A 27,075-nucleotide genomic window follows, 5' to 3' on the forward strand; every position below is an offset into this window, starting at 1 on the left:
CATTTTTGATGCGTTTTTGAATATTATGCAACAAAACCTGCGTTTTAAAAAACACAGACGCATAGAAAACGCATATGCGTTTTTAATATGCGTTTTTTCCTGCGGCCCATAGACTTCCATCAGTGGCAAAAATGCAGCGTATTCTGCAATGCTAGCATTTCTGCGAACTGTGCACCGAGCCACACAGAGTTAAGCATACTGACTGACCCCCTGTATTCAAATTCCGAGAGGATGATTCACTTTATCAACATGCAATCTCATTGAATTCCTGTTTATCATACCAAGAAGAAGAGAGGGGAAAAAAAAGATACTGAACGTCTTCGTCATTTTTGCACAGCACATTGCAGAACAGGCACAAGTTTACGTTACCTATTGCAAATAGTTACCTTGTGCGTAGAACCTGATCGTTATTACGGAACATGCAATTAATTAGGCAATCTGCAAAGTGTGCCACATGGGGTGTTACCGGTATGCAGCACACCAGCATGATGCATCAGGGATCATTTGTGGAGATGAGAACTTTCTATTTTACCATTAGGGAAGGTCTAGATTCCTCCGCATTGGAAACTTTTAAGGATGTGGGTGCAACCCTTTCTGGAAGGCTTCCCTGCTTTTCCCTGCAGATATATATATGCTGCTTTAATGCCACACAGGTAAACAGCAGCCAGATCCAGAGAACAAAACATTCCTGTCTTGCTTATATTTCTGATTACAGCACAATGAGGAACGAGATCTGCTCCTTAGCCTTTGTCCGGGCCGTGTTTGCAGAGTTTCTGGCCACGTTAATTTTTGTATTCATAGGGCTGGGATCAGCTCTTAACTGGCAGTCTGCTCTGCCCACTGTACTGCAGATTGCCATAGCTTTTGGCCTCGGTATTGCCACCTTAGTACAGGCTTTCGGGCATGTCAGTGGGGCTCACATAAATCCAGCAGTCACCATAGCTTTTTTATTGGGGTCCCACATTTCCGTTTTAAGAGCCCTTTTCTACATAGTCGCTCAGCTGGTAGGAGCAATCGCTGGAGCTGGTATTTTACATGCAGTCGCTCCGACCACCGTCCGTGGTAATTTGGCAATCAATTCGGTAAGTGGCTTTGACTATGTGAATCTCTGAAAACGTGTGTTTATTGATATCTGCGTGTATGTATGTTCTGTCGTTGCACATAGGTGTGTGTAAGATTATTTTTATTTTAAAAAAAAGCTGCTTAGCTTAAGCCTTGTACACATGTTCAACTATGATTGCCCAACTACTGACCAATTGTTCCACCTCCATGTAGTATGAGGGTCAATAGATATTGAAAACTATGAGCAGATTGTATAGGTAAACTCTCATACTACACGGAGGTGGTAAAATTGGTCAGTAATTGGCCAATCATAATTGTAAGTGTGTACCAGGCTTTATACTTGTCCTTTGCCCCTGATTCCATGACCCAAAACAAGTATGCAGATTGTGTTTTTTTCAGATAAATATAAAGAGTTTTGTGCAATAGAGGTACGTATATTCAAGTCCTTTTATTCTCACCGGTCACTTTCTTGCCCCAACTAGGTTATTGTTCCGAAGTGCAACTCTCCCAGATTAAAATAAAATATGAATAGTTTTTCTCTTATGTTGTTGTAGCTACAGTAGCAGCAAAATCTGACAGATCTAACAGGTTTTGGACTATTCCATCTCCTCATGGGGGATTCTTAGCATCCTGGAAAGGATATACACAGAGATGTCAGCCTAACTGCCTGCCTACGAATGTGTGGACTATTTTGACAGCTACACCGAGCAACTGCCATTCAGTACGTTCTTTTTAAAATAGGAGGAGATGGATTAATCCAAAACCTGTCACATACGGTATTTACATCCTATTATGAGAAGCAGGAACATAGGAAAAAAGTAATTTCTAGTGCATTTTAATATAAGAGAAATTACCTTCTTTTAAGTATGTGTACAAATGCATTTAAAATGTAACTATTTTTTGGCGATAGTGGTCCTTGAAGTATTTTGAGCAAAAAGATGAATAAAATATTTGTCAATTATATTAACTATTCCAAAAACAGTCAGTTTCGACTCCTAAAAGATAAGCATTGATGACTAATGTGTGTTACTGTATACTCTTGAAACTCAGTGTCCCTAGAAATGCTGCTATAACTTCATTCTTGCAAAAGGCATAATTTCCAATATGCAACAAAGTTTCTATGACCTCCTCAAACCCTGATCACTAATGGATGAAAATCTCCTAAACAATCCGATCAGATTAATGAAATCAAACTGATTTTCAGATCTATCCCATCAATCTGATTGGTAAGGAGATTTTTGTCCAAAAAGGTGGCCCCTAGCGATACAATTTCTAGCGAAAAATCATTCAAGCAATCAGATAATTCTGATCGGAAGTGAAATATCTTAATACATCATTCACTACACCATCAACGAACCAATCTTTGCTTCTTATCTATAACAACCAAAAAGAATGTTCAAATTTTGGTTCAACAAAAATCCAATCAAACGACTGTTATGAATAATTGTTCCTAATCAATTGTGCCCATCGGTGGAGATTATTTACAACCAATCTGATAACATCCAATCAGAATGATCTGATCACTCGAATGATTTTTCACTAGAAATTGGACCGTTAGTGGCCACCTTTAGTGGTCCCAAACAATAATTTCCATTCATTCACATGAATAATCGTTCGTAAACGATGGTTTGCCAAATTGTATCATTAGCGGCTGCCTTAATGGAGAGTAATCTCTGACTTTGTCCTAGTTTATCAGTACATCCACGTATCATAATAATGACATATTGCTTTGACAGGAGAAGTGCAGCCAAGCTAAGATAAGATATAAGTTTTTTTATTTATTTAAGGTTTTGGAGGAGAGTGAATAAGTCACTCTAAGCTCTCAGCTCTTCAGACTGCTTTTATATAATAAATAGTGTGGCATGTGTAAGTTATCTGTTCTACATACAGATTTTAATGTGGCTGTTTTATGTCAGCTGGTTAGTTGGTACCCACAGACTCGTATATCAGTGCCTGCTTGTCTTTTTATCTCAGCTTCATCTCTGAGATGTCTCACCCAGTGTCCTACTTTTACTGTACCGCAATCTGTTTAGATGTATTTGAATTAGCATTTCCTAAGTAACCACTGCAGACTGAGCCCATATGATCTGCTCCAGCTGGCATTCTTTGATATCTTGCAGGTAAAACATGAAATGACAACAGGGGACGGATGTGAATAATATATATATATATATATATATATATATATATATATATATATATATATATATATATATATATATTACTAGATTAAAGAAATAGGTAGCTATAAAGCTACAATACAGGACTGGCACTGACATTTCTTGTCAGCTTCTTGTCAGAGTATCGTGGTGTTTGATATTGCTTCACTGCTTGTGGATCATCGCTAAGTAACGTATCAACGTAATGCTGAAACGTTATCTTAATGGGATAGCGTTAGGCAGAAGGGAGCCTTGTAAGGGCCTGTTTCCACTAGTGCTGGCTGCGTCACCGAGATGGCGGCACTCGCTCTGATGCAAATGCGCATCCCCATCTGGTTATGCGGGTACGCATGCGCCGTGATATGATATTTTGCTGGTGACCATCCATTTTTATTCCAGCACACAAATTTGGACACAGCCTACTGGTTTTAATAGGATGTGCTTCCATGTCCAAATACGCATGCAAATCACCCCTAGTGGAATGGGGGAAAAAACACAGAAGGTCAACATCAGGGACAGATTTACCATAAGGTACTGCAGGCACGTGCCTACAGGCGGCCCTCCTCTAGCGCCTTCCCTATGCAGAGTCCTGAGCAGAGCATACATGAAAGGTGAGCGTACATGAAAGGTTACTCACCCAGATCTTGGCATTCCACTGACGAGATCTCCCTTCAGTCGGGGGCACCAGTAGTTACTTAATACTGAGGTTACCTCTGGCTACCTAGTGCTAAGGTACAACTATAGCTATGATGGGCAAAGGAAGTAAGGGAGAAGAAACATCTGGTGGTGGGCCAGGCAGCTCACTTACGGTGCGGTTCAGTGGAGGCTTGTAGGTTTATGGAGGGGTCTAGGGTGCCAGGACATCTGTGCCTATAGGTTCCTGTGATGTAAATCCGGGCCTGGTCAAAATTCTCAAAGTTGTGCAAAGAAAAACTGGAGCAAAGTGGAGCAGTTGCTCAAAGCAAGCAAACCATAATCTTTCATTTATGCTTATAAATCAGCAAAAACTTCCATTTGCCTTCCCACTGCAATCTTTCTTCTACAGATTTGAAAACAGAAGTGTCTCAACGGTTGCAATAGGATATCACCTTTTCCTTACTTCCAGGGTTTTAGACAATATGGCTATAACATATGTGATGATGTTGTTAACTCTAATTTGCAGGGATGTGTTCTGTAAAGTTGACCTGAACTCTTGCACAGGACATACGGAACACTTATGAAAAAAAAAAAAAAATCCTATCCAGGATAGTTCTATATATTGCAAAAATGATAAATTTTATGGGTTTTAGCAAACTTGTTCCAGCCTCATACCTTGTTTTTAATCCTCTACAAACACAGCTTCCTGCTCTGCTTTGCTCTGCTCGGCTAATTGCACTGACATGAAAATAGGACATTGCCCAAGCAGTGTAGTGTTGCAATGCCTGAAATTTGATCTTCGTAATAATTTCTGAATTTAGTAACGGTCTTCAGATGTGCATTGCACTGATGCATATTTAGCACCGTTTTTGAAACTATAGATTTGACAACAACAACAAAAATTAAATATGCATTTCATCAAATTTCAGCCCTGGATTCTATTTCTGTTGCTGGCAAATAATGCTTATTGGCTTTCTTTGTTACATAAATGTATGATGTAGCCATGTGCTACTCTGTAAACAGCACTGTTTATATTGAGGACAAATGCGTAATTAGCATCATCTTGCTAAATCTCTGGAACATAATTGCAGATCACAGCTTAAAGTGTCAATTACAGTTAATTATAGTTTACTCCACCATCAGAGTGGACTGGTAGACACATCCAGTGTGTGTGTGTGTGTGTGTGTGTGTGTGTGTGTGTGTGTGTGTGTGTGTGTGTGTGTGTGTGTGTGTGTGTGTACAGTGTGTGTGTGTGTGTACAGTGTGTGTGTGTGTACAGTGTGTGTGTGTGTGTGTGTAAAGTGTGTGTACAGTGTGTGTACAGTGTGTGTGTGTACAGTGTGTGTGTGTACAGTGTGTGTATGTGTGTACAGTATGTGTGTGTGTGTGTGTGTGTGTGTTGTGTACAGTGTGTGTTGTGTACAATATGTGTGTGTGTGTGTGTGTGTGTGTGTGTGTGTGTGTGTGTGTGTGTGTGTGTGTGTGTGTGCGTGCGTGCGTGTGTGTGTGTGTGTGTGCGTGCGTGAGCGTGTGTGTGTGTGTTTGTGTGGTGTACACATTGGCTTACTGCTGGCAATAATCTGACCAAGGTGATTTGTAATATCCAAATACTGATATGTATCTGAAATGTATCTGCAGGTGACCACAGGAAGCCCAGGCTTGGCCCTTGTAGTGGAGCTGCTGCTGACCTTCCAGCTGGTCCTCTGTGTCTTCGCCTCCACCGACAGCAGAAGGAACGACAATGTTGGATCTCCAGCTTTATCCATAGGCCTTTCAGTGACTCTGGGGCACCTTTTAGGGGTAAGAGAGTTTTTTTATGAAGCAGATTGTTCTGTACATGCAGATAGTCACCCAGTAAAACATGCAGATATATAGCATACACAAACATCAGGAAATGTAGCTTACTTAGGACAGAGATACAGGAAATAACAAAAATAACAGGAACAGGAATACAGGAAATAACAATGCCATAAAGGTCATCATCACATTTTACACACAGTGATATCTTGTGGTTGTTTTACTATACTGCAGTTTAAGGTAATAATGTTGTTAAATCTCTAACAGTTTTAACTCTTGCACAAGAGTTGTTTTCATTCAGATTAATTCTCATAGATTACGCACACAACAATATAAAGCAACAAATGCATCAGCTAGAAAGGGCTGAGTGATGTATAAATAGCAGTACACATATATACAGTGGCTTGCAAAAGTATTCGGCCCCCTTAAAGTTTTCCACATTTTGTCACATTACTGCCACAAACATGAATCAATTTTATTGGAATTCCACGTGAAAGACCAATACAAAGTGGTGTACACAAGAGAAGTGGAACGAAAATCATACATGATTCCAAACATTTTTTAAAAATCAATAACTGCAAAGTGGGGTGTGCGTAATTATTCAGCCCCCTTTGGTCTGAGTGCAGTCAGTTGACCATAGACATTGCCTGATGAGTGCTAATGACTAAATAGAGTGCACCTGTGTGTAATCTAATGTCAGTACAAATACAGCTGCTCTGTGACGGCCTCAGAGATTGTCTAAGAGAATATTGGGAGCAACAACACCATGAAGTCCAAAAAACACACCAGACAGGTCAGGGATAAAGTTATTGAGAAATTGAAAGCAGGCTTAGGCTACAAAAAGTTTTCCAAAGCCTTGAACATCCCACGGAGCACTGTTCAAGCGATTATTCAGAAATGGAAGGAGTATGGCACAACTGTAAACCTACCAAGACAAGGCCATCCACCTAAACTCACAGGCCAAACAAGAAGAGCGCTGATCAGAAATGCAGTCAAGAGGCCCATGGTGACTCTAGACAAGCTGCAGAGATCTACAGCTCAGGTGGGGGAATCTGTCCATAGGACAAGTATTAGTCGTGCACTGCACAAAGTTGGCCTTTATGGAAGAGTGGCAAGAAGAAAGCCATTGTGAACAGAAAAGCATAGGGAATCCCGTTTGCAGTTTGCCACAAGCCATGTGGGGGATACAGCAAACATGTGGAAGAAGGTGCTCTGGTCAGATGAGACTAAAATGGAACTTTTTGGCCAAAATGCAAAATGCTTTGTGTGACAGTAAACTAACACTGCACATCACTCAGAACACTATCTGTGACGAGGCAGGAGAGAGCGGTGCCCCTGGTAACGGCGTTACACATCGCCGTTACTAGGGGAATCACTCTCTCCTGCCTTGTCACAGCAGCAGCGCCCGGCGCGCTGCTGTGATACATGGAGAGCAGAGCGAGAGGGGCACCCGGATTAGAGGAAGCTGCCGCCGGCTGAACAGGTAATAGCAGCAGCGGCCGCTAAGGGAGCTGTGGGCGGGCGGGGGGGGGGGGGGGGGTAGGGGGTTATCGCTATACTGGGCACTATACTGGCTATACTGGGCACTTTACTGGCTAAACTGGGCACTATACTTGCTATACTGGGCACTATACTTGCTATACTGGGCACTATACTAGCTATACTGGGCACTATACTGGCTATACTGGGCACTATACTGGCTATACTGGACACTTTACTGGCTATACTGGGCACTTTACTAGCTATACTGGGCACTATACTGGCTTTACTGGGCACTATACTGGCTATACTGGGCACTTTACTGGCTATACTGGGCACTATACTGGCTATACTGGGCACTTTACTGGCTAAACTGGGCACTATACTTGCTATACTGGGCACTATACTAGCTATACTGGGCACTATACTAGCTATACTGGGCACTATACTGGCTATACTGGACACTTTACTGGCTATACTGGGCACTTTACTAGCTATACTGGGCACTATACTGGCTATACTGGGCACTATACTGGGCACTATACTGGCTATACTGAGCACTTTACTGGCTATACTGGGCACTTTACTAGCTATACTGGGCACTATACTAGCTATACTGTGCACTTTACTAGCTCTACTGGGGCACTACCTACCAATACTGGGTCACTATACTAGCTATACTGGGCACTTTACTGGCTATACTGGGCACTTTACTGGCTATACTGGGCACTTTACTAGCTATACTGGGCACTATACTATCTATACTGTGCACTTTACTAGCTCTACTGGGGCACTACCTACCAATACTGGGGCACTATACTAGCTATACTGGGGCACTACACTAGCTATACTGGGCACTATACTAGCTATACTGGGCACTATACTAGCTATACTGGGCACTTTACTAGCTATACTGGGGCACTACCTACCCATACTGGGCACTATACTAGCTATACTGAGGCACTACCTACCCATACTGGGCACTATGCTAGCTATACTGGGACACACTGGGGGGCTGCACCAATACAGCATTTCCTACCCCCGGCTTATATGGGGGTCAATCATTTTTCCCTTTTTTTTAGGTAAAAGTTGGGGGCGGCGGCTTATATGCGGGTCGGCTTATATGCGAGTATATACGGTAACTAGCCTTTGTTTATTCATTTCTTTTTCTGTCTGAAAGTGTTAAACTTTCAGTCAGGACCTAGTCGAACTAAAGCATAATCCTTACTAATCGGGAAATACAGCCATAAAACTCTTGCCTTTCAAAGAACAGCTTCTGAATGCAAGGAATAGATAAAAAAGGTGAATAGTTCATATAATTTAGCTTCTGGGACACTAATGCTGGGCATACATGGAGCGTTTGCTCCTTATCAATCGAGCCGCTGATGGCTCGATTAATAATATACGACAGGTCCGATGACCCGCCGGATAGATTCCCCTCTCGATCCCGAGCGGGGATGCGCCGGGATCAGGCCAGCGGCTCGATCCGGCGCATAATCTATGCCGTGTATGCCCAGCATTAAAGACTGTATCAGTCATATGAGATAATACAATGTTAAACCTACGTTTTAACTTACTTTTTTCAAAAACAAAATAAAACTCAAGGATTCTAAAAAGGTAATTTTTAGGAATAAAAGGATAGGTACAAATTTGTATCTCATCAGTCTATTTTTACTACTGTATATGTGACCCCCTTGAGAGCCCTAATATCTCTTACATGACAGTTAATCCTTTAGGTATAGTCTGTCATTGCCAAAAATTCATCATTCATTAATCATGATTGTTTTGGCTTAACATATAACAATCCACCTTGTGTACAGTCATCTCCCAACATTGGCTCCATCCTTTTCAGAAGTCCATCCTTGACTGACTACTATTGTGATTCCTGAGGCAGTTCAGGGTTTCATTTTTTCACTTCCATTCTCAGTAGGATAGAATGTGCCTCTCTGCAGAATGCTGGCCAGTATCTGCACAGTAGTCATGAAACTGGCGCTTGTAACAATCACCAATGATTATTTTGGGTGGCCAGAAACTTGTATTAGTACATAGTTCAGCAATGAACAAAGGCTAACATTAACTGACTCTTCTCTTCAGCCAACACTCATCTTAAACTCTAAAGTAAACCTAGCTGTAATCTAACTTGATAATGATACCTAACATTCATAGCTACACCAATCTACAGACTAACCTAAGCTAACCTTCTTAAAGCTATATCATATTAACTGCATTAAAGGGAATCAGAGGCCCCAGAAAAAAGATTTTATACATACCTGGGGCTTCCTCCAGCCCCATACGCACGGATCGCTCCCACGCCGCCATCTTCAGCTGCCTGGATCCGCCGGTACCGGGTCCCATCATGGCCGCCAGTCGGCCAGTCGGCCGGCTAACGCGGCCAATATTCCGCATCACACCGAGCTCCCTCCATGTATGTACGCGTGAGGCTGCCTACTGCGCAGCCTCATGCGTACGGGTATGGAGGGAGCCGCTGTGATGCGGACAATTGGCCGCGTCCGCCAGAAGTGACGGGACCCCGTACCGCCGATCCAGGAAGCGGAGGATGGCAGCGTGGGAGTGATCCAGGCTTATGGGGCTGGAAGAAGCCCCAGGTATGTATAAAAGCTTCTTCTTTTTTTATCACGTTCCTCTCTGGTTCCCTTTAAAGCAAACCTGAATTGAAAATATTTAAGAGATAATTAACTGGATGTGTAGTGGCAATGGTAGATAGACCTTTCCCTAGAGTCTAACACTGTTATTTTTACTATTTTAACTGTGATGTGAAGTGTACATAGCAACCATTTAACTGTGACATAAAATCTGGTTCATTCAGCTTCTAACAAAAAACAAATAATTATTTTTTCAGCCCACTGCTGTTATTAAGATTGGTTGTACAGAGAGATAAAAGTGTCTACATACTACTTACTTTTCAGGAGAGCCAAGTTTGCAGCTTGTCTGTCTTATGCATAAAGCACTGGTCTAATTGCCCATGCAATTTAAAAAAAAATAACCTAAAAACTAAATAAAGGCAAATTGTAACTAGGCTTGGGTACAATATAGAGTCAAATTTATGCTATTATGTCACGTGAAGCATGGTCCAGTGTTAGTTGTGGAGCAGAAATGCGGACATCAAACCAACTAACCTTGATTTGGTGATACATGGTTAATTGTACGCTTTCAAAACGTTAGATTTCTTCTTCAGGTTTAATACAAAACTAGATCAGAATCACTTTTGTATGGCTCTGATCCAGCTCTGTATGATGCCTGAAGAAAATGTTTAGAAAGCTTACAATTAACCATGTACAGTTAGTCATTAAAAGTATTACCCAAATCAACGTTTGTTGGTTTGATGTCTGCATTGTATTGTATTGTATTGTGCATTATTGTGTCATGTGTACGGTAAGTGTTTGCATCTTGGGCATTGCAGTGTCAAGACCAACCATGTGGAACCGATACTTACTTTATTGGTCCACAAGACATAAGCACTTGACTGAGCTAACGTGGTAGTTCCATAAGGAAGAAAAGAAAGAGAGAGCAGTAATGACATATAGTTGACAACTGTCCACCTGAGAATGATCAATTGATGGGCATTGGCCTCAATTCTTAAAGTGGATCCGAGGTGAACTTTTACTCATTGCATAATTGTGTTCCTTTCCTATTGTTTATAGGGCATTCCTCAAGTCAAATTCTTTTTTGGTTTTGTTTTAATACTCTAATCCCCTATAAACTAAATAAGCCACGCCCACAGGTTTTCAGAGAGCCTTGGCAGTAGCAAGGGCTCATGGGAGCTCAGTCTGGGCAGGAGGAGGGGGAGGTGTTACTAGCCATGGATTTCAGAGGCAGAGGGGAGGAGGGAGGAGGAGGGTGGATTAGGTTTTTATTCACAGGCTGAGTGCTCAAGATGCAGATTAGCCTGCCTCTGTGTAATATTTACAAACAACATGGCTGCTGTCATTGTATCACAGGAAGACATAATCATATTCTATTAAAGCTGTTTGCAGCTAGATTTGCTGTGTAAACCATCTAAACTTTAGATAAGATATATAGACAAGTTACTTGTTATAGTTAGTTTTTCATCTCGGATCCGCTTTAAAGCCTGTTTGGAAAAAAAAAATATTTGAGTAAAAATATCACATTCAATTGCAATATCTTATTCGTTTTTTCAAGAACATTTTCCAAATACACAAAGTTTTTCCAGCATGTCTGATGATAAATCACTGACTGTGTGGTAACTGTGTGGTAGTGCAGAATGTTGTCCCTGATGTGTCCCCAGCAGTGCAGTGTGTGGAGAAACAGGCCCAGGGCAAGGCTTAGAAAAGGACATCCAGGAGTAGGAGGCACACTTCTGCAGTCAGTAGGGGAGGCACACAGAACTGTCATCTTCAGCATTCAGCTGTTGTGCCATAAAGGTGTAGCCCTGGTATCCCATTAGAAAAACTGGCTCCTCCATTACTCTGATTCTCTGTCCATCAGGCAGTCCCCTGCATCTCTAAAGGCATACAGGGAAACCTTTTTGAATGTGCTCTTCTCCTCCATCTGTAATTTGTTATATGTGATGTCCCTCCGGCAGTGCATAGGCACCAATGGAGTGAGTAGCAGGACAGGAAGGCTCTTACTATTGGCTGTCATTTTCAACACATTGCTAGGAGTTCTGGTTCACCCTGAGCTTGCTGGGCAATCTGTTTCACCACATGTCTGATGTAAATTACTGACACCTTAGAGCTGGTCTTAAAGAGACTCAGAGATGAATCTTAAAGAGACTCTGAAGTCTCGAAAAAACCCGTATTTTTATTTAATAAATCTGTTTAATACTTTAGCCCTAACTAAACCGCCGCATTACCGCCGCTCTGCTCTATCAAAATCCCCCCTAACTCCCCGGGGGCAATCCGGGAAGGAAGACTGAGAGGGGCGGGGAGAGGCGGAGATCCGTCGCTGACAGACGCATGTGAGGCAGGGCTGCAGCTCATAGCCCTGCCTCACACGGAAGCTAATGCGGGCAGCAAAATCCACAACCAAGAAAGTCGTGGATTTTGCAGGGGAGAGGGAGGGCGCGTTAGGGGGGATTTAGATAGTTTAAAGCGGCAGTAATGCAGCGGTTTAGTTAGGGCTAAAGTTTTAAACAGAATTATTAAATAAAAATACATTTTTTTCGAGACTTCAGATTCTCTTTAAGGCAGTTTCTTTACTTACCCGGGCTTCCTCCAGCCCCATAAGCAGGGATGCGTCCCTCGCCGTCCTCCTGCTGTATCCTGTTGAGACTGCTGTTTTGGCATCTCCTGCTGACTCCTGGTGAGCTCCGGTAACTGGTTCAGTGACGTCACTCCAGGTCTACTGTGCATGCGCAGAAGACCCAGACTGGCTTCGACTGAGCCCATTACCGGGGCTCACCGCGGCTAAACGGGAGACAGCAGGAGGGCGGCGAGGAACGCATCCGTGCTTATGGGGCTGGAGGAAGCCCCATGTAAGTAAAAAAACTGCCTTAAAGAGACTCTGTAACAAATTGTTTATCTTTATTTCTTCTATGCTATAAGTTCCTATGCCTTTTCTAATGTGGTCTGGCTTACTGCAGCTTTTCCTAATTGCACAGTAGCTGTGTTATCTCTGTTATATGATCTAATCTTCTCTCTATAGTCGGCACAGTCAGGCTGAGGCAGTCAGACTGGAATGTGCAGGGCTGCTTGTGATTAGCTAGAAGCTGTACACACCCCCTGCAGGCTCTGTGTGACTAACACACTCTGCTTAGCTGAGCCTATTAGAAGCTGGTTAGTTTGTTTGTAAACACTGCCTAAAACTGGCAATTACAAGCCAGGTTTGCAGCAGAGAATGGCAGAAACAGCACAGAGGGGACCAGGAGCACATAATGAATAGAATGGTATGCTTTTTATTGTAAGAATTTCAGAGTACAGATTCTCTTTAAGACTCATCTCTGAGTCTTTTTAAAGGAAATCTGAGAAGAAAAACAAAGAACTTATAAATACCTAGGGTTTCCCCCAGCCCCTTTCAGGTCGATGGCTTTCTCGTTGTTCTCCCAGGCTGCCTTGATCCTCCTTTATCTTGCCCAGTAATTCCTGTAGATGCCACGTATAGCGCATGTGCAGCCCGGCCAAGTGTGCACTCCCATTGCCGGGAGCATTCTGCGCCTGTGCAGTAGTACTGCAGCATTAACTCAAGCTGAGTGAAGAATTTACAGAGTCAGGTAGCGGAGGATCGAGGAAGCACAGGAGGACGGCGAGGGAGCCAACAGCCTGAAGGGGGCTGAAGGAAGCCCCAGGTATTTATAATTTTTTTTTCTTATCTCAGGTACACTTTAAAAAATATGACCATTTTTACTTGTTTTACCAGGTGCTGTAATCCAATACAATCCAAAAAAGCTTTATTGGCAGGACCAAATAGATTTAGCATTACCAAAGCAAAACATTAGCATGAGAGGGGGTGGTTGTGGTAATCTTTGAGAATTTACATTTACTGACATTTAAGAAGGTATTTACCCCACAAGTCAGTAATTTACCTCACTGGTCGGTAATTTAACTTTTTCATGCAGGCTTAGAGAATTGATTTTTCCCAAACTTGCTCTAAAACTCATCTGTTTTCTGCATTACCACATTCGGTGATGCTTTGAGAATGGAGGCAATTGACACTGTGAAAGTCAAAAACCTAGACACAGGCATGAGCGAGATCAGTTCTTGCAAAAAGAAAAACTGTCCTGGAGTGTGCGGGGGTGCTGATCGTGACAGTGAGAGCTGACTTACCCATGTTACTTACTACCTCTCACCACTGCGTTGCGCACTGATCTTCCTTTTCCTGTCTTCTGGCCTTCACGTCCAGAAGTCGGGAAGGTAAAGAGCCCCAAGCAATGTAGCAGTGAGAGGCAGCATTTGCTCCCCTGAACACAAATCTGATCTCCTTTATTCTTGCTTACACAGTCCAGCCATTTGTGAGCTGTTAGTTTTTCATGTGAGCAACAGTGCTGTTAAATTTCTGCACGTTTACATTTAATGCAGGTGGCTTTAATTTTGTATTAAGAATAGGGGTTAGGGCCTGTTTGCACTAGAGCAATTAGCGGATGATTCCCGCTAATAGCCAAAAGCCTTATCACTTCTTAAAGTGCTAGCGCAATATTAACCCTATGGCAGTGATCTCACTGCCGTGATTGCCGCCGATCGCAGGTGATTCACGATTAGCGGCAACTTCTTAACGCGTTACATTTTGCTGCGATTGCGGAGCAATCATGATACAGTGTTTAACAAAGCGCTGATCGCGATCGCTCAATAAACGTATATTTGCCAGTGATTTTTCCGCATTAACCACGGCGATTACAACAAGTGTGAATGGGCCCTGAAGGAAATGTAGCTATGCTAAAAACCCAGTGGCATATCTAATTTTACTATATGTAATGTCTCTCTCCTACAAATACTAAGCAGCCTGGATTGCCTTTTTGACTGGTACTATTTTTTTTGGGAGGGGGGGGGGGGGGGACCCTTTGCTCCATAAAACTATCTACACCATAATAACATATAGGAACAAATCATTATTTCATAAAATGTTTCAGAAAGTGTTAAGAGGTTAAAGGACTGTGTTTCAGTTATATTGTAGCACCTCCCCACATTGTTGTTTGATCACTAACTGCAGCTGATAAGTCTGAGCAAACACAGCAGAGAGTTTTTATTTGTAGGATTCAGTGATCATATCAGCACCTCTGTAAGCAGAAGATGTATCATTTTCCACATTAAACAGCTTTTTGATTGAACTTGAAGAAATGACACATCCTTGGAATGGCATCTCCTAGCACTTCTGTACTCTGAGCTGGTGGGACTTTTTTCACAGATGACATTACCTTGGAATAAAAGCTAATACGTTAACTGCATGGGTAATGGAGAGTAGGGAAACCCGTTTTTATTGTATGTTATGTCATAAAATCTTCATTATATGAAATCCGTCATCAATATACTGTATACATAAAAATGAAGCTAAGGTTGTGTATTTTTCCAGAGATTTTCTAACTGATGTTTTTTATCTCTTGAAACAGATCTACTTTACAGGATGTTCCATGAACCCAGCCCGTTCCTTGGGACCTGCAGCAATTACTGGAATCTTCGATTACCAATGGGTGAGACATTTTTCTTGCAAAGTGCAGTGTTGTTTTAGCATTGCCATGAATAGTGTATCTTGGAGGGGAAAAAAGACACTGCAAAGTGGTACTGCATAGTTCCATAGATGTGGATTTACTAAACTTGGAGAACATTGTAGAAAGTAACTGATTCAGCATAGCTGGCCTGAATATTTTAAAACTTGTCTGCAGTTAGGTGGTAAAAGTTGCAACTGATGGCTGGGTCATATCAGAATATAGGAAGGACTGTTCAAAATGTAGTGAATTAGCAATTGTGTCATTGCTGTCTCATAATAGCCAGGGCTGGATTCATCATAAGGCACTGTAGGCATGTACCTACAGGCACCTGATGATGGAGGGGCGGCTTACTCCCCTCACCTAGCACCTCCATCCTTCCCTATGCTGAGTCCTGAGCGGAACATAAATGAGAGTTTAGTCAACTGGCTTTTGGCATTCCACTGACTAGATCTCCCTTCAATCGGGAGCACACCTTGCTACTTAATACTGAGAGTACCTCTGGCTACATAATGCTAAGGAACACCTGCAGCTACCTATGATGGGTAAGAGAGAAGTGACAGCTGGGGCAGCCAGCACACTTCAGTGCGGTTCAGCGAGGGTTTGTGAGTTCCTGGAGGGAGAAGTCTAGGGTGCCAGTACATCTGTGCCTATAGGCTCCTGTGATGTAAATCTGGGCCTGATAATAACCCAGCTTTAATAAATCACACCTTTGTCACTGTGGTTGTGCGAGATTGATTATAGTTTATTAGCTTTCAGAAACCTCATTATAGTCATATATGGCAACATTTGCCAGTACCACTTTAATATCAGAGAAGTATAAATGTTGCAACCTTAGTAAAATTAACCTCACAAATGTGGTAATGTGGGTTAATTATAGGAATGATTACATGTGTTTGTTTTCCTTCCTGGGTCCGCATAGGCTAAAATAAAAACAGCATGTAAAAAGTATTGAGCAAGAGGTTTGATGTCTCTTCTACTGTCTTACTGCAGGTTAGAGAACTTAATATAAGCACACGGTGATTATTTAAAGAGACACTGAAGCGAAAAAAAAATGATGATATCATGAATTGGTTGTGTATTAGGGGTAATTACTAAAACATTGGTAGCAAAAAAAAACATTCTGATATTTTTATTTTCAGTTATACAGCTTTTTTTATTTATAACATTGCATCAGTCTCTCATACTTGCAGTTTACACATTTCTCAGCATTCTAAAAGTTTTTGCAGAACAGGCAGTGAACTTTTGACCTGTCCTGAACAGTTTTCTGCAAAAGAAAAACACAATACAGCTGAGATAACCTAATCAGAAGTCAGATATCCTCACAAATTTCAAAGTCGCAGAGCTCAATGGCTATTTGCATAGATAACAACTGGAGTTTCTTAACTCTTCCTGTACTGGAAACAAATATTAGACTTTTGTCTCTGCTTCTAATGCTTTATTTCTTAGCTGTACTACACAACCAATTCATTATATCATATTTTTTTTAGCTTCAGTGTCTCTTTAAGGCTGAGGACTGGGGTATAACACATAAAGCTGTCTGTGTGTTTGAAATCTTTTTATTGTACAACATATCAGCCATACGCATTAAGACTAATAGATTACTGACCACCTTTTAACAATTAAAAGAAAATAGGCATTGCACATGTCATAGACAGATAATATATGGTATTATCAGTGCATTTTACCAGTTTGTGACAATGTCAAACATATATATGTATCTCAATATTTAAGTGTATAGTGCTACAGGAAATAAAACATAGCTAAACTTGACCAATCAACAGGTTAAAATAAAAAGTGATCTAGCAATAAAAGGAAAAATGTAAAAAGTAGTAAAGTATAAAAACATAAATTTAAAAATCATTATTGGTGGTTATATGGCATTCCCGCATATGTGTTTCCTGTGACTCAATTTCAAGACCTATGAGTTTAAAAAACTCACGTTATATAAAGCCCCTGTGTCCCTGTGTCCTCCTTCTGTGTCTGTGTCCGTGCTTTTGGCCTACCGCGCATGCGTGGCACTTGGGCGGCCGTTGAGACAGCAGGAGGTTGGGGCCAGGGGGGGCTGCATGTGTGCGGGCATGTGCGCATGCGGGTATATGTCGCTGTGCGCATGCAGCTATGTGGTGCACACGCAGGTATGCGTCGCGGTGCGCACGCAGCTATTTGGTGTGCGCACGGGTATGCGTTCCAGCTGTGTGCATGCGAGCTGACATGTGGCGGTGGCAACAGAGGAGGGGGTTGTGAGGCAGAGGCCTAGCAGCCATTATTTTAATGGGCCTTAGGTCTAATAACAAATAATATTATTAGACGGCAGTAATATTTCTAGCAATCTCATTTATTTTATCCATAAATTATGCATGCCCACTTATTTTATTGGGCTCCACATAAGTACAGTAAAGTCTCAGTTATCCAGCACTGACGGGGATCAGCTAATGCCGGATAAGTGTGCTTTCTGGTTCCTTGGGGCTCAATGTTAAAAATAGGCTTAGATAGTGTAGTACTATGCCCCACTCTATATACATGCCATGGAAACCAGTCTTTAAAGGAGTCATCAGGCGTGTTTAAAGCAAATAAGTGCTACCTACCCGGGGCTTCGTCCAGCCCTAAGCTCCCAGCATGTCCCTCGCCGCAGCTCTGCCGTCAGCAGTTCGCCGCCGCTGCCTCCCAGTCCCCGGCGATGACGTCAGGCCGACCTGCGCAGTATGCTCCGGTCCACGTGGTAGTGATTGACAGCGTAGCTCGGCCTGACGTCATCGCTGGGGACCGGGAGGCAGCGACGGCGAACGGCTGACGGCAGAGCTGCGGCGAGGGACATGCTGGGAGCTTAGGGCTGGACGAAGCCCCGGGTAAGTAGCACTTATTTTCTTTAAAAATGCCTGATATTTCCTTTAAGCACAGCAGAAGTTGGCCTTAACTAATAAGTTCTCTTTGTGCTAAAATGTTGAGACGGCTGGTTAGTTGAGTTGCCGATAACTGGCACTCTACTGTATTATGGTCTGCTGTGACCCTGTGCCCACACAGTGACATATCAATCCTCCTGTTCCCCACAGCGACCCAGTTTTGTTTTCGGCAACTCAGTCAGTTGATGGCCACTGCGTCTGCGTGGACCTGGCCTCGCGTGTCCTTGATCACGCTCCCTTCGCCAAGAGCATGCTGCTCATGTGTAGCATGAGAAAATCGCATATTGTGCATGCGCATGGTGCTTGCAGCAATGGAAGCGCAACCGAGAGGACGCACGAGGCCAGGGCCACACAGGCGCAGTGAGTGGGATGAGTCGCCGAAAATTAAACTGGGCCGCTGTGGAAGACAGGAGGATTGGTATGTCACAGCATGGGCACAGTGCCACTGCATGGGGCTAGTAGATGCCCCATGTAAATTAATGTGTATTTTTTTCATTGACTTTATGTTTCCTTTAAATGAGTACCTTACTAAATCAAGTTAGTAGTGTTTTACCTAATTAACCTCATGCAGAAGTGCTTCCCATTTTTCTCGGTTATTTCCAGAATAGAAGTCCTAGAGCTTATATCGGTACCGGCTTATCACTCCGTTTGTTAATCAAAGCAGTTAGCACTTGTACAATGACAACATGCAATATTTAATGACGAATATAGCATATACTCCTATTATGACACACCACCCCAAAATTACTCCCAACCTAAGAAAACTATAATACTTCTATGGAAGGTGTCACAGGCTCCCAGACGGCCACCCAGTAAATATGGCTTCATAGACTATTTCCCCAGGAATTATAATAGCTTATTACTGTAATGACGTACTCGCCCTTATTAAGCTAATAATTTTAAATAATTTAAAACTTGCCTTATGACTTTATTGAATGTCACCATTATGATTCATACCTACAGCAAAGCTTGCATATTCTGATAACGATCTGATTTCCTGCAATTATTATTTTTTTTTTAACTGACTCTTAAATTGGTTAGATTAAAAATTGTATTATCATTCAGGTGTTGCTTTTGATGAAGAAACTCTGTAGCCTTCAGTCTGGTGAATTAGCCAATCAATGGTCTCACTTTAAAAGGAAATAAGCTGCTTTCATGATGAGTTGCTAGCATAATACTTTGCTAGTTTTTTTTTTATAGTAGAGGACTGTTGTTCAAGTGTTCATTAAGGCAAAAATGTAATTCACTTTCAATATGTGGATGTCCCCTGTCTTAAAAAAAATAATACTTAAGCTTCCAAGCAGAGCCGGGACAAGGTCCTCCAGCACCCAAGGCTGAGACACCAAAGTGCGCCCCTCCGTCCCTCCCACCCCAGCCGTCACACACTGATTGCTATTAGACTAAGAGGCGCTCCAGGGCCCCCAACCCCTCAATCTCTAGTTATCTGGCTTGCAGTCACTGCCATGTATCCCCTTTTCTTATTTCTCTCTGCTTCAAACACAATAGGGGAATGATAGCTGAGTGAGTTGTGCTCCCCCTCCTACACTGCACCCTGAGCCTCTCTCGCCTCTGCCTCGGCCTGGCCCTGCTCCCAAGATTGCTGCTCTTATGTGAAACTAATGGTGCCCATACACGATACAATAAAAACTTTCGATTATCCCATTTATTCGATCTAAATGATCGAATTGAATGAAAGTTGAAAATATTTTTTTTTCAAGAAATTCGAACTATTATTCAGTTTTTTCAAGAAAAATCTGATCGGACATGCTGGAAAAATCTTTATATTTGATCTAATGGAATAATCAAACTAAATTATCTAATCGAAAAAAAATGAAAAATTGTACCATATATGGCCACCTTAAAGGTGGCCATACATGGTACAATTTTTCAATTAGACAATTTAGTTTGATTATTCTGTTAGATCGAATATAAAGATTTTTCCAGCATGTCCGATCATTTTTCCCGAAAACGGGAAAACGGGATAATCGTTGGAATTTCTTGATCGAAAAAAAAAATATTTTCAACTTTCATTCAATTCGATCATTTAGATCGAATAAACGGGAAAATCGAACGTTTTTATTGTATCGTGTATGGGCACCATAAAGGTGGCCATACATGGTACAATTTTTCAATTAGATAATTTAGTTCGATTATTCCGTTAGATCGAATATAAAGATTTTTCCAGCATGTCCGATCATTTTTCCCGAAAACGGGAAAACGGGATAATCGTTCGAATTTCTTGATCGGAAAAAAAAATATTTTCAACTTTCATTCAATTCGATCATTTAGATCGAATAAACAGGAAAATCGAACGTTTTTATTGTATCGTGTATGGGCACCATAAGTCTTATATTTGTACTGGAAGTACTTATATGATCAGTATTGGGTTGGTGTCTTTAGGAGGTGCCTTTTCTGCCTCCTCTCTGAAGGGGGACTGTGATATTCTGCACATCACAAGTGTAGAAGAATCAGAATCTCTGGGTTAAAAGACCACTATTGTGAGAAATTGTAAATTTTTAAATACATGTAAACACATACAAGTGAGAAGTATGTTTTTTTCCAGAGAAAAATTAGCTATAAATTACTTTTCTACTAGGTTGCTGTTACTTACAGTAGTTAGTACAAATCTGAGAGAACCAGTCCATTCTTCATGGGGTATTCTCAGTATCTAATTTCATCTTTACGAAAGCACTCCCTGCAAAGGATCTATACAAAGATGCAATGGAGAAACCACCTGAGGGCCAAATTTAATGGCTCTGAGATTAAATTTGACATGTTTGCTGTAGATAGATAAATACCGTAGATGGATGTCTCTGTAAATATACAAGTTGTTTGATATTAATAACAAAGTGTTATATTTTTACAGGTATTCTGGATTGGACCAATTGTTGGCGGCATTTTGGCTTCATTTGTCTACAACTATGTGCTGTTTCCACACGGAAAGACCTTATCTGAGAGGATTGCCATCTTGAAAGGAACCTATGAGCCTGAGGAGGAATCATGGGAGAACAAGCAAGACCACAAGAGGCAATCAGTGGAGCTGTACTCCGCTCACCCATTACCCAAAGTTACTGAGAAATTTTAAGTGTGCAGAACTTTAAAGCAGCCAACTCACCACATTATTTATGCCTCGTGGCCGGCCAAATATGAGGTTTTCAGTGAGGGCAGTTCCTAATATCATTCTGCATTGTCAGTTTCCACAGAATTGAATCCACTGTAAATATACTTTTGTTTTGTTGTGCTTTAAAGTATTGTTTATAAAATACCATTACCATGTCCATTAATCTCCCAGGCTCAGAAGCTTGTAGACCAAATGCAATCCATCACGTTCCATTATTTGTGGTGCCATCTGTGGAGTCAGTGCCATCAATGGAGGCTGGTTAGGCAGTAATCAATCCAGCAAACAGTTCAGCTTGCCGCCAGACTCGTATATTGTTCTTGATCCAGAGATTGTCAATTATTAAATCAACAAGAATATTGAAACACAAAAAAACTCACGTGGAGTATACAAACATTGGATCATGTTTCTGTGTACATATTAAGGGTGTTTGAATACTTCAAGAAAATATATCAATGAAATGTCACCATATCATGAAAAAAAACACACACAGAGGGTATCTCTGGGAAACTGACTGCTATGATACGAAGTAGCTCCAGAGATTTAAACTGCTGAATTCTGGGATGAATAAAAGGGGAAATGAAGTCAATTAAAGGACCACTCTCACTAAAAAAAATGTAAAATTTAAAATACATGTAAACACGTACAAGTAACAAGTATGGTTAATCCAGAGTAAAATGAGCTATACATTACTTTCCTCTTATGTTGCTGTCACTTACAGTAGTTAGTAGAAATCTGATGGAACTGACAGTTTTTTTTACTAATCCATCTCTCCACGGGGTATTCTCAGTATTTCATTTATTCATTACAAAAGCACTCCCTGGAAAGGATATATACAAAGATGCAGGCCGCCTATCTGTTTCCACACTACTCTGGCAGTTGGACTGACCAACTGCTGTTCACTAAGTACTTTTGAAAATAAAGAAAATCCTGAGAATCCCCCATGAGGGGATAAGGTAGTCCAAAACCTGTCAGGTCTGTCAGATTCCTACTACCTACTGTAAGTCACAGCAACATATGAGAAAAATAATTTTTAGCACATTTTACTCTGGGAGAAATGTACTTTTTATTTATGTGTTTTTATGTATTTTAAATTTTACAATTTTTTGTGATGGTGGTCCTTGATGCTCTTTTTATCAGTGAAACTACCCACCACTCTATGGCCCGTATGCAATTCACTTTTTCACCTGAGTTTTCTCCTAGGTGATAATTTTAAACGTGTCAATAAAATGCCTTTTAAGCCACCGGAAAGCAAAAAAAATACTCAAAATAATTTTGATAGTAATTTTTCACTTACTTTTTGGTACTTTTTCAGTTAAAAAGTGCTGGAACGTTATTTTAAATTAAAGATGAAAAATGATCTCCTAGGAGAAAACTCAGGTGAAAAAGTGAATTGCATATGGGCCTATGAGTCAATAAGTAAATATGAGTAGTGGAATGGGTGGTGAAAAGGTGGGTGGGATGGGACCCAGGCCCAAAAAATGCAGCGCTCAATATGTTGGATAGCATTGGTCATTTTGAGATGTAGCTTGAATGGAGATAACCTCTGATTATGCATATTTCCACATGCTTAGTTTGGATTGGCCACATTTACGACAGGCATACTTTAAAGTCTTAGGTATTATTTGTGTTTTTACTTGTACAGATAAAGAAACAGAGAGCTTTGTTAGTGATATAGCAGATGTGAAACTGTGTCCAGGCAGTTAGGTAAGTAGTGATAGCACTAAGGGGATAATTAATCAACCCCCAAGAGTGGATAGAGACCCACATTCCGTGGCTGTGGAGGACATTGGCTTATGACCTGCACAGCTCAGCTTATGCAGACAGCAGCCATTACCTTCTGGTTTCAATGTAATTTATAGTCATTTTTGTAAATTAAAATATATTTTGAAAAGCATGGAGACAATATAATTCAGTGTCAACCATCAGCAGTGCCTGTGGAAGCCCAATCTATAAATGCAGTCAGGAAGACAAATAATTGACAGCAGCAGGAAAGAATCACTAAACATATGTCATCAATTCTCTCACATTACTTATGTTTCACTTCAGCTATAAGGAAAGGTAGTTCATGAGATAAATAGAGAACATGAGATAAATCATGAGTTAAGATGGTAAAGTTGTGACAAGCAGACAGCGCATGGCAGTATTACCAATACTAACGCCAGGGGAGTAAAACACGTTAAGAAATTAGCGTAACTCGCATTACCTGGGCAACACATTTGTTTCTATGGTAAGCCATGGTAGGCTTCTTGCATTAATAGTGTACCGCCCTTACTATAGCAATACGCACATTGCCCAAGTAACGCTAGTTGTGATAATAGTGTAACGCTCGCTGCTCCTCGCATTGGTACCATCAGGCCACAGGAGAGCTAAATTATGAGATAAACAAATAAGGAGAGATAATCATGACATGAGTAGATAAGGAGAATTCATTGATAAGTTTTAAGAATCAGTTCCTATATCTGCAAACCATCAGCACATTCAACCAGGGACGGATTTACCATAAGGCACTGTAGGCACGTGCCTACAGGCGCCTGATGTTGGAAAGGCGGCCCACTCCCCCTCCTTCCCTGTGCAAAGTCCTGATGAGGTAGTAAATAAGAGGTTACTCAACCTGTTCTTGGCATTCAACTGACAAGATCTCCCTTGAGTCAGGGGCACCTCTTGCTACCTAATACTTGGGAACACCTCTAGCTACTTTATATTGAGGTTCCTTTAGCTACTTTATACTTGGGGGCAACTTGTAGCTACTCAATGTTGAGGGTACATCTGGTTACCTAATATTAAGGGGAACCTGTAGCTACCTCTGATGGGCAAGGGAAATAAGGGAGAAGTGCCAGCTGTGCCCGCCAGCACACTTGCGCTGTGGTTCAGCGGGGGTTTGTGGATTCCTAGAGAGCAAAGTCTAAGGTGCCAGACATCTGTGCCTATAGGCTACTCTGGGGTAAATCCAGGCCTGCATCCAGCGTTCATCTTTCAGTGGACTGGCCTATACTGTTCACCAGATATGTAAGAGATATATAAGATGTTTATTTGGTCTTTTTGTTCATTAGAGCTCATGGCATAATCTAAGCATTATAAAGAAATACTAATGTTGAAGGGAACTGACTTCAATATTTACTCACTGTTGTGCATAACATCTGCATGTACAATTATTAGTCTAAATCTAAGCACTTTCCCTACTCTAAGCTCTCCTTGTGGATGAAATGTTGCTTCAATATCCTCCCAACATTTGCTAATTTATCTTTGCAAATCTGTAAATTACACCATAGTGGCTTTCTATTAAATGAGCATTTTATACCTGCCCAGAAAACTATTATGTATTCCAATCACCAATTAAATTACCTCTGAGCTTCATTAACTGCTTGACTCAGATGTGGCCTGGAATGCCATAAAATTACTACTTAAGTATCTCTGTCTTAGTATTTATTTAACGATTAAGTCTGTGAGCAGGTCCATAAAAACAAAGCTTCATTAAAACTGGAAGGGTGTACTAGTTTCATTCAAGCTGTGGTGGGCTAGTATTGCTGCCAGCCACATAGACCACATTAATGCTCCGAACATGAAGGTTTTATAATATTATTAATATATTGTACAGTTCACTATATTAAACTTTTTATTGTACTGAACTTTTGTTCCTTTATACTTCTCAAAGCTGGTTAGGTATATAATCGTGCATAGGTGAGTTCCTCCAGTGCAATTTTTACAGCAACTCTTTAATATAGACCATAGCACTGTATTTAATAATAATCCGAATAATCCCTACTTGTCTTCAACTTACCTCTTGGTAAAAAAACTTGTCCTTTTTTTAGCCATCCATTCTTGATTATCTTCTAATTCTCTTTTCCAGTCTGAATAACCAAGTCTTTCCAAATTCTTCACAACTTCATCTTTTAATCTTATCCATGGTCAACCTCTTTTTCTTGTTATATTTTAGCCTGTCAGGATTCCCTATCTAACTTACTCATGCTGGGTTATCTAAGTTCACCTATTCCCAATAATAATGTAATCTCTTAATATTTCTTGGCTCTAAACATCCTCAAACAAAACTCTTCCATTTTATATTTCTTTCAAACACTGCCAGTCTTTTGTCTGTTTTCCTGGTGAGAAACCATGTCTTTGCCTAATGCATCATCTGGAATATTCAATAAAGTAGTGCAAATAATTTGGTGACAAAAAAATGCTAACCAGTAGGAACCAGCCAGCTGTTAGTTTAGTGTAGTCCTCCTGGTTAAAGAGGAACTCCGTGAAGCCCAGTTCTGTAGATTGCAAGCTGTAATTGTTAATGTAAAATCATATATTTATATTTTATAATAGTATGTGGCAGTGGCATAATATTAATTATAGATAGTAGAAGACAGAAGCTGACCCCTAATTGGCTAACTATACATTTTAGGAACTAGCTTCTGAGCTCCTTAGTTCTAGTTCGGTATGATGTTATCTTGTTTGAAGAACACAACAGTGTGTTTTGCAAAGCTGAAAATACATTTAGTTAGGTAAAAAAAAAAGTATCATCTACAACAAAAAAATGTTGTCTCTCTCTTTACAAAGTGGTGACGTTCTGGATTCTCTGCTTCAAACTTTGTCTCTCAGTGACAACTTCATGAGTACAGCATTGCAATTACAAATGTTGATCTCTGTGCAGATAAATATGGAATCCCCATAAGGAGTTTAGAATCTTACATCTTCAAAAGAACAGTGATCAAACAGCAGTCCCTTGATTCACCACAATGGTGGTCCAAGTAATTTCCATCCTAAGAACATTGAATTTATTTAGACAATACTGTAAATGTTAGTAGGTTGTCCTAACTTCCTGTGCTTTCTATTTCACCCTTCCTATCTGACGAGTGTTAATTAAATCATTGATCCCTAGTATTCTACTTTTCCTGGAAATTGATAAGAGCAGCAAAGGAAACCTGCTCTTAGCAACCAGAATTTTGCCCTGTATTTATAATCTTCACATCAGTTTCAGGTGTAGTCCCATGAGTCATGGGACACATTTTCTATTTTCTAAGTCACACTCCCAGTAGAGGATATTATTGTGGAGGTGTTTTTATCTTCTAGTTGTTTTGTGAAAGAAAGAGGTAATAGAAACCTGAACATCCACAAGTGAGTGTGAGCGCCAGTAAGTTTGCAGCATTACGGCAGTAAACATCAATGTGTCTCTTCACCTTTACGTTATCTATGTCAGTTGCGTGTGGTCCGGTATTAGTCATGGAGAGAATCCGAAAAACATAACAACAAAACATTTCTGTGCAAGTTTTCAAAACTTTAAGTTTCTTCTTCAGGCTGATACAGAACTGGGTCAGAAACTTAAAGTTTTAAAAGCTTGAAGATAAATCTTGTACAGTTAGTCATTAAAGGTATCACCTAAACAACATTTGCTGTTATGTCTTCAGGTTATCTTTGTGTGTCACATGGTTTAAATGTTCTTGAATGTCTTTTCTGTTCACTTTAATAAACTTCTTATAAATAGTTTTTTGCACTGTGTAAACAAGTTATCATCCTACTTTGTCAGTAGAACCATAGCTGTGTGCATGCTTGTTGTCATATTTTTAGGGGGTCATAACTTTTTATTTGTAGATTGCGTTTATTTTATTATGTTCTCTTTATAATAAATGTATATTTTAATACTATGTAATATTTGTATATTTATGATGGGAAATGCAATGTAAGCTTTAGAATTTCCTTTAAAAACATGACTGTAAGCTACTGTAAGTAAGTTTGTACCGTTTCCAGAAAAGAATAAAATTTTAGTTCTTTAACATCGTCTTTTGTCACATTTATTATCTTTTGCCAAATGCA

General features: G+C 40.7%; 1 protein-coding gene across 1 annotated transcript; it reads left to right on the plus strand.

The window, feature by feature from the left end:
* The first annotated feature begins 351 nt into the window (after window positions 1-351).
* LOC137545718 (aquaporin-5-like) lies at window positions 352-27,035 on the plus strand. Its single transcript, XM_068267252.1, has 4 exons — window positions 352-1,082; window positions 5,496-5,657; window positions 15,154-15,234; window positions 21,019-27,035. Exons 1-4 carry the CDS (start codon window positions 420-422, stop codon window positions 21,235-21,237), a joined length of 1,125 nt encoding a protein of 374 aa, XP_068123353.1. The 5' UTR covers window positions 352-419; the 3' UTR covers window positions 21,238-27,035.
* Window positions 27,036-27,075: the final 40 nt, after the last annotated feature.

The sequence above is a fragment of the Hyperolius riggenbachi genome, chromosome 2 (assembly GCF_040937935.1).
Source record: "Hyperolius riggenbachi isolate aHypRig1 chromosome 2, aHypRig1.pri, whole genome shotgun sequence".
NCBI classification, from domain to species: domain Eukaryota; kingdom Metazoa; phylum Chordata; class Amphibia; order Anura; family Hyperoliidae; genus Hyperolius; species Hyperolius riggenbachi.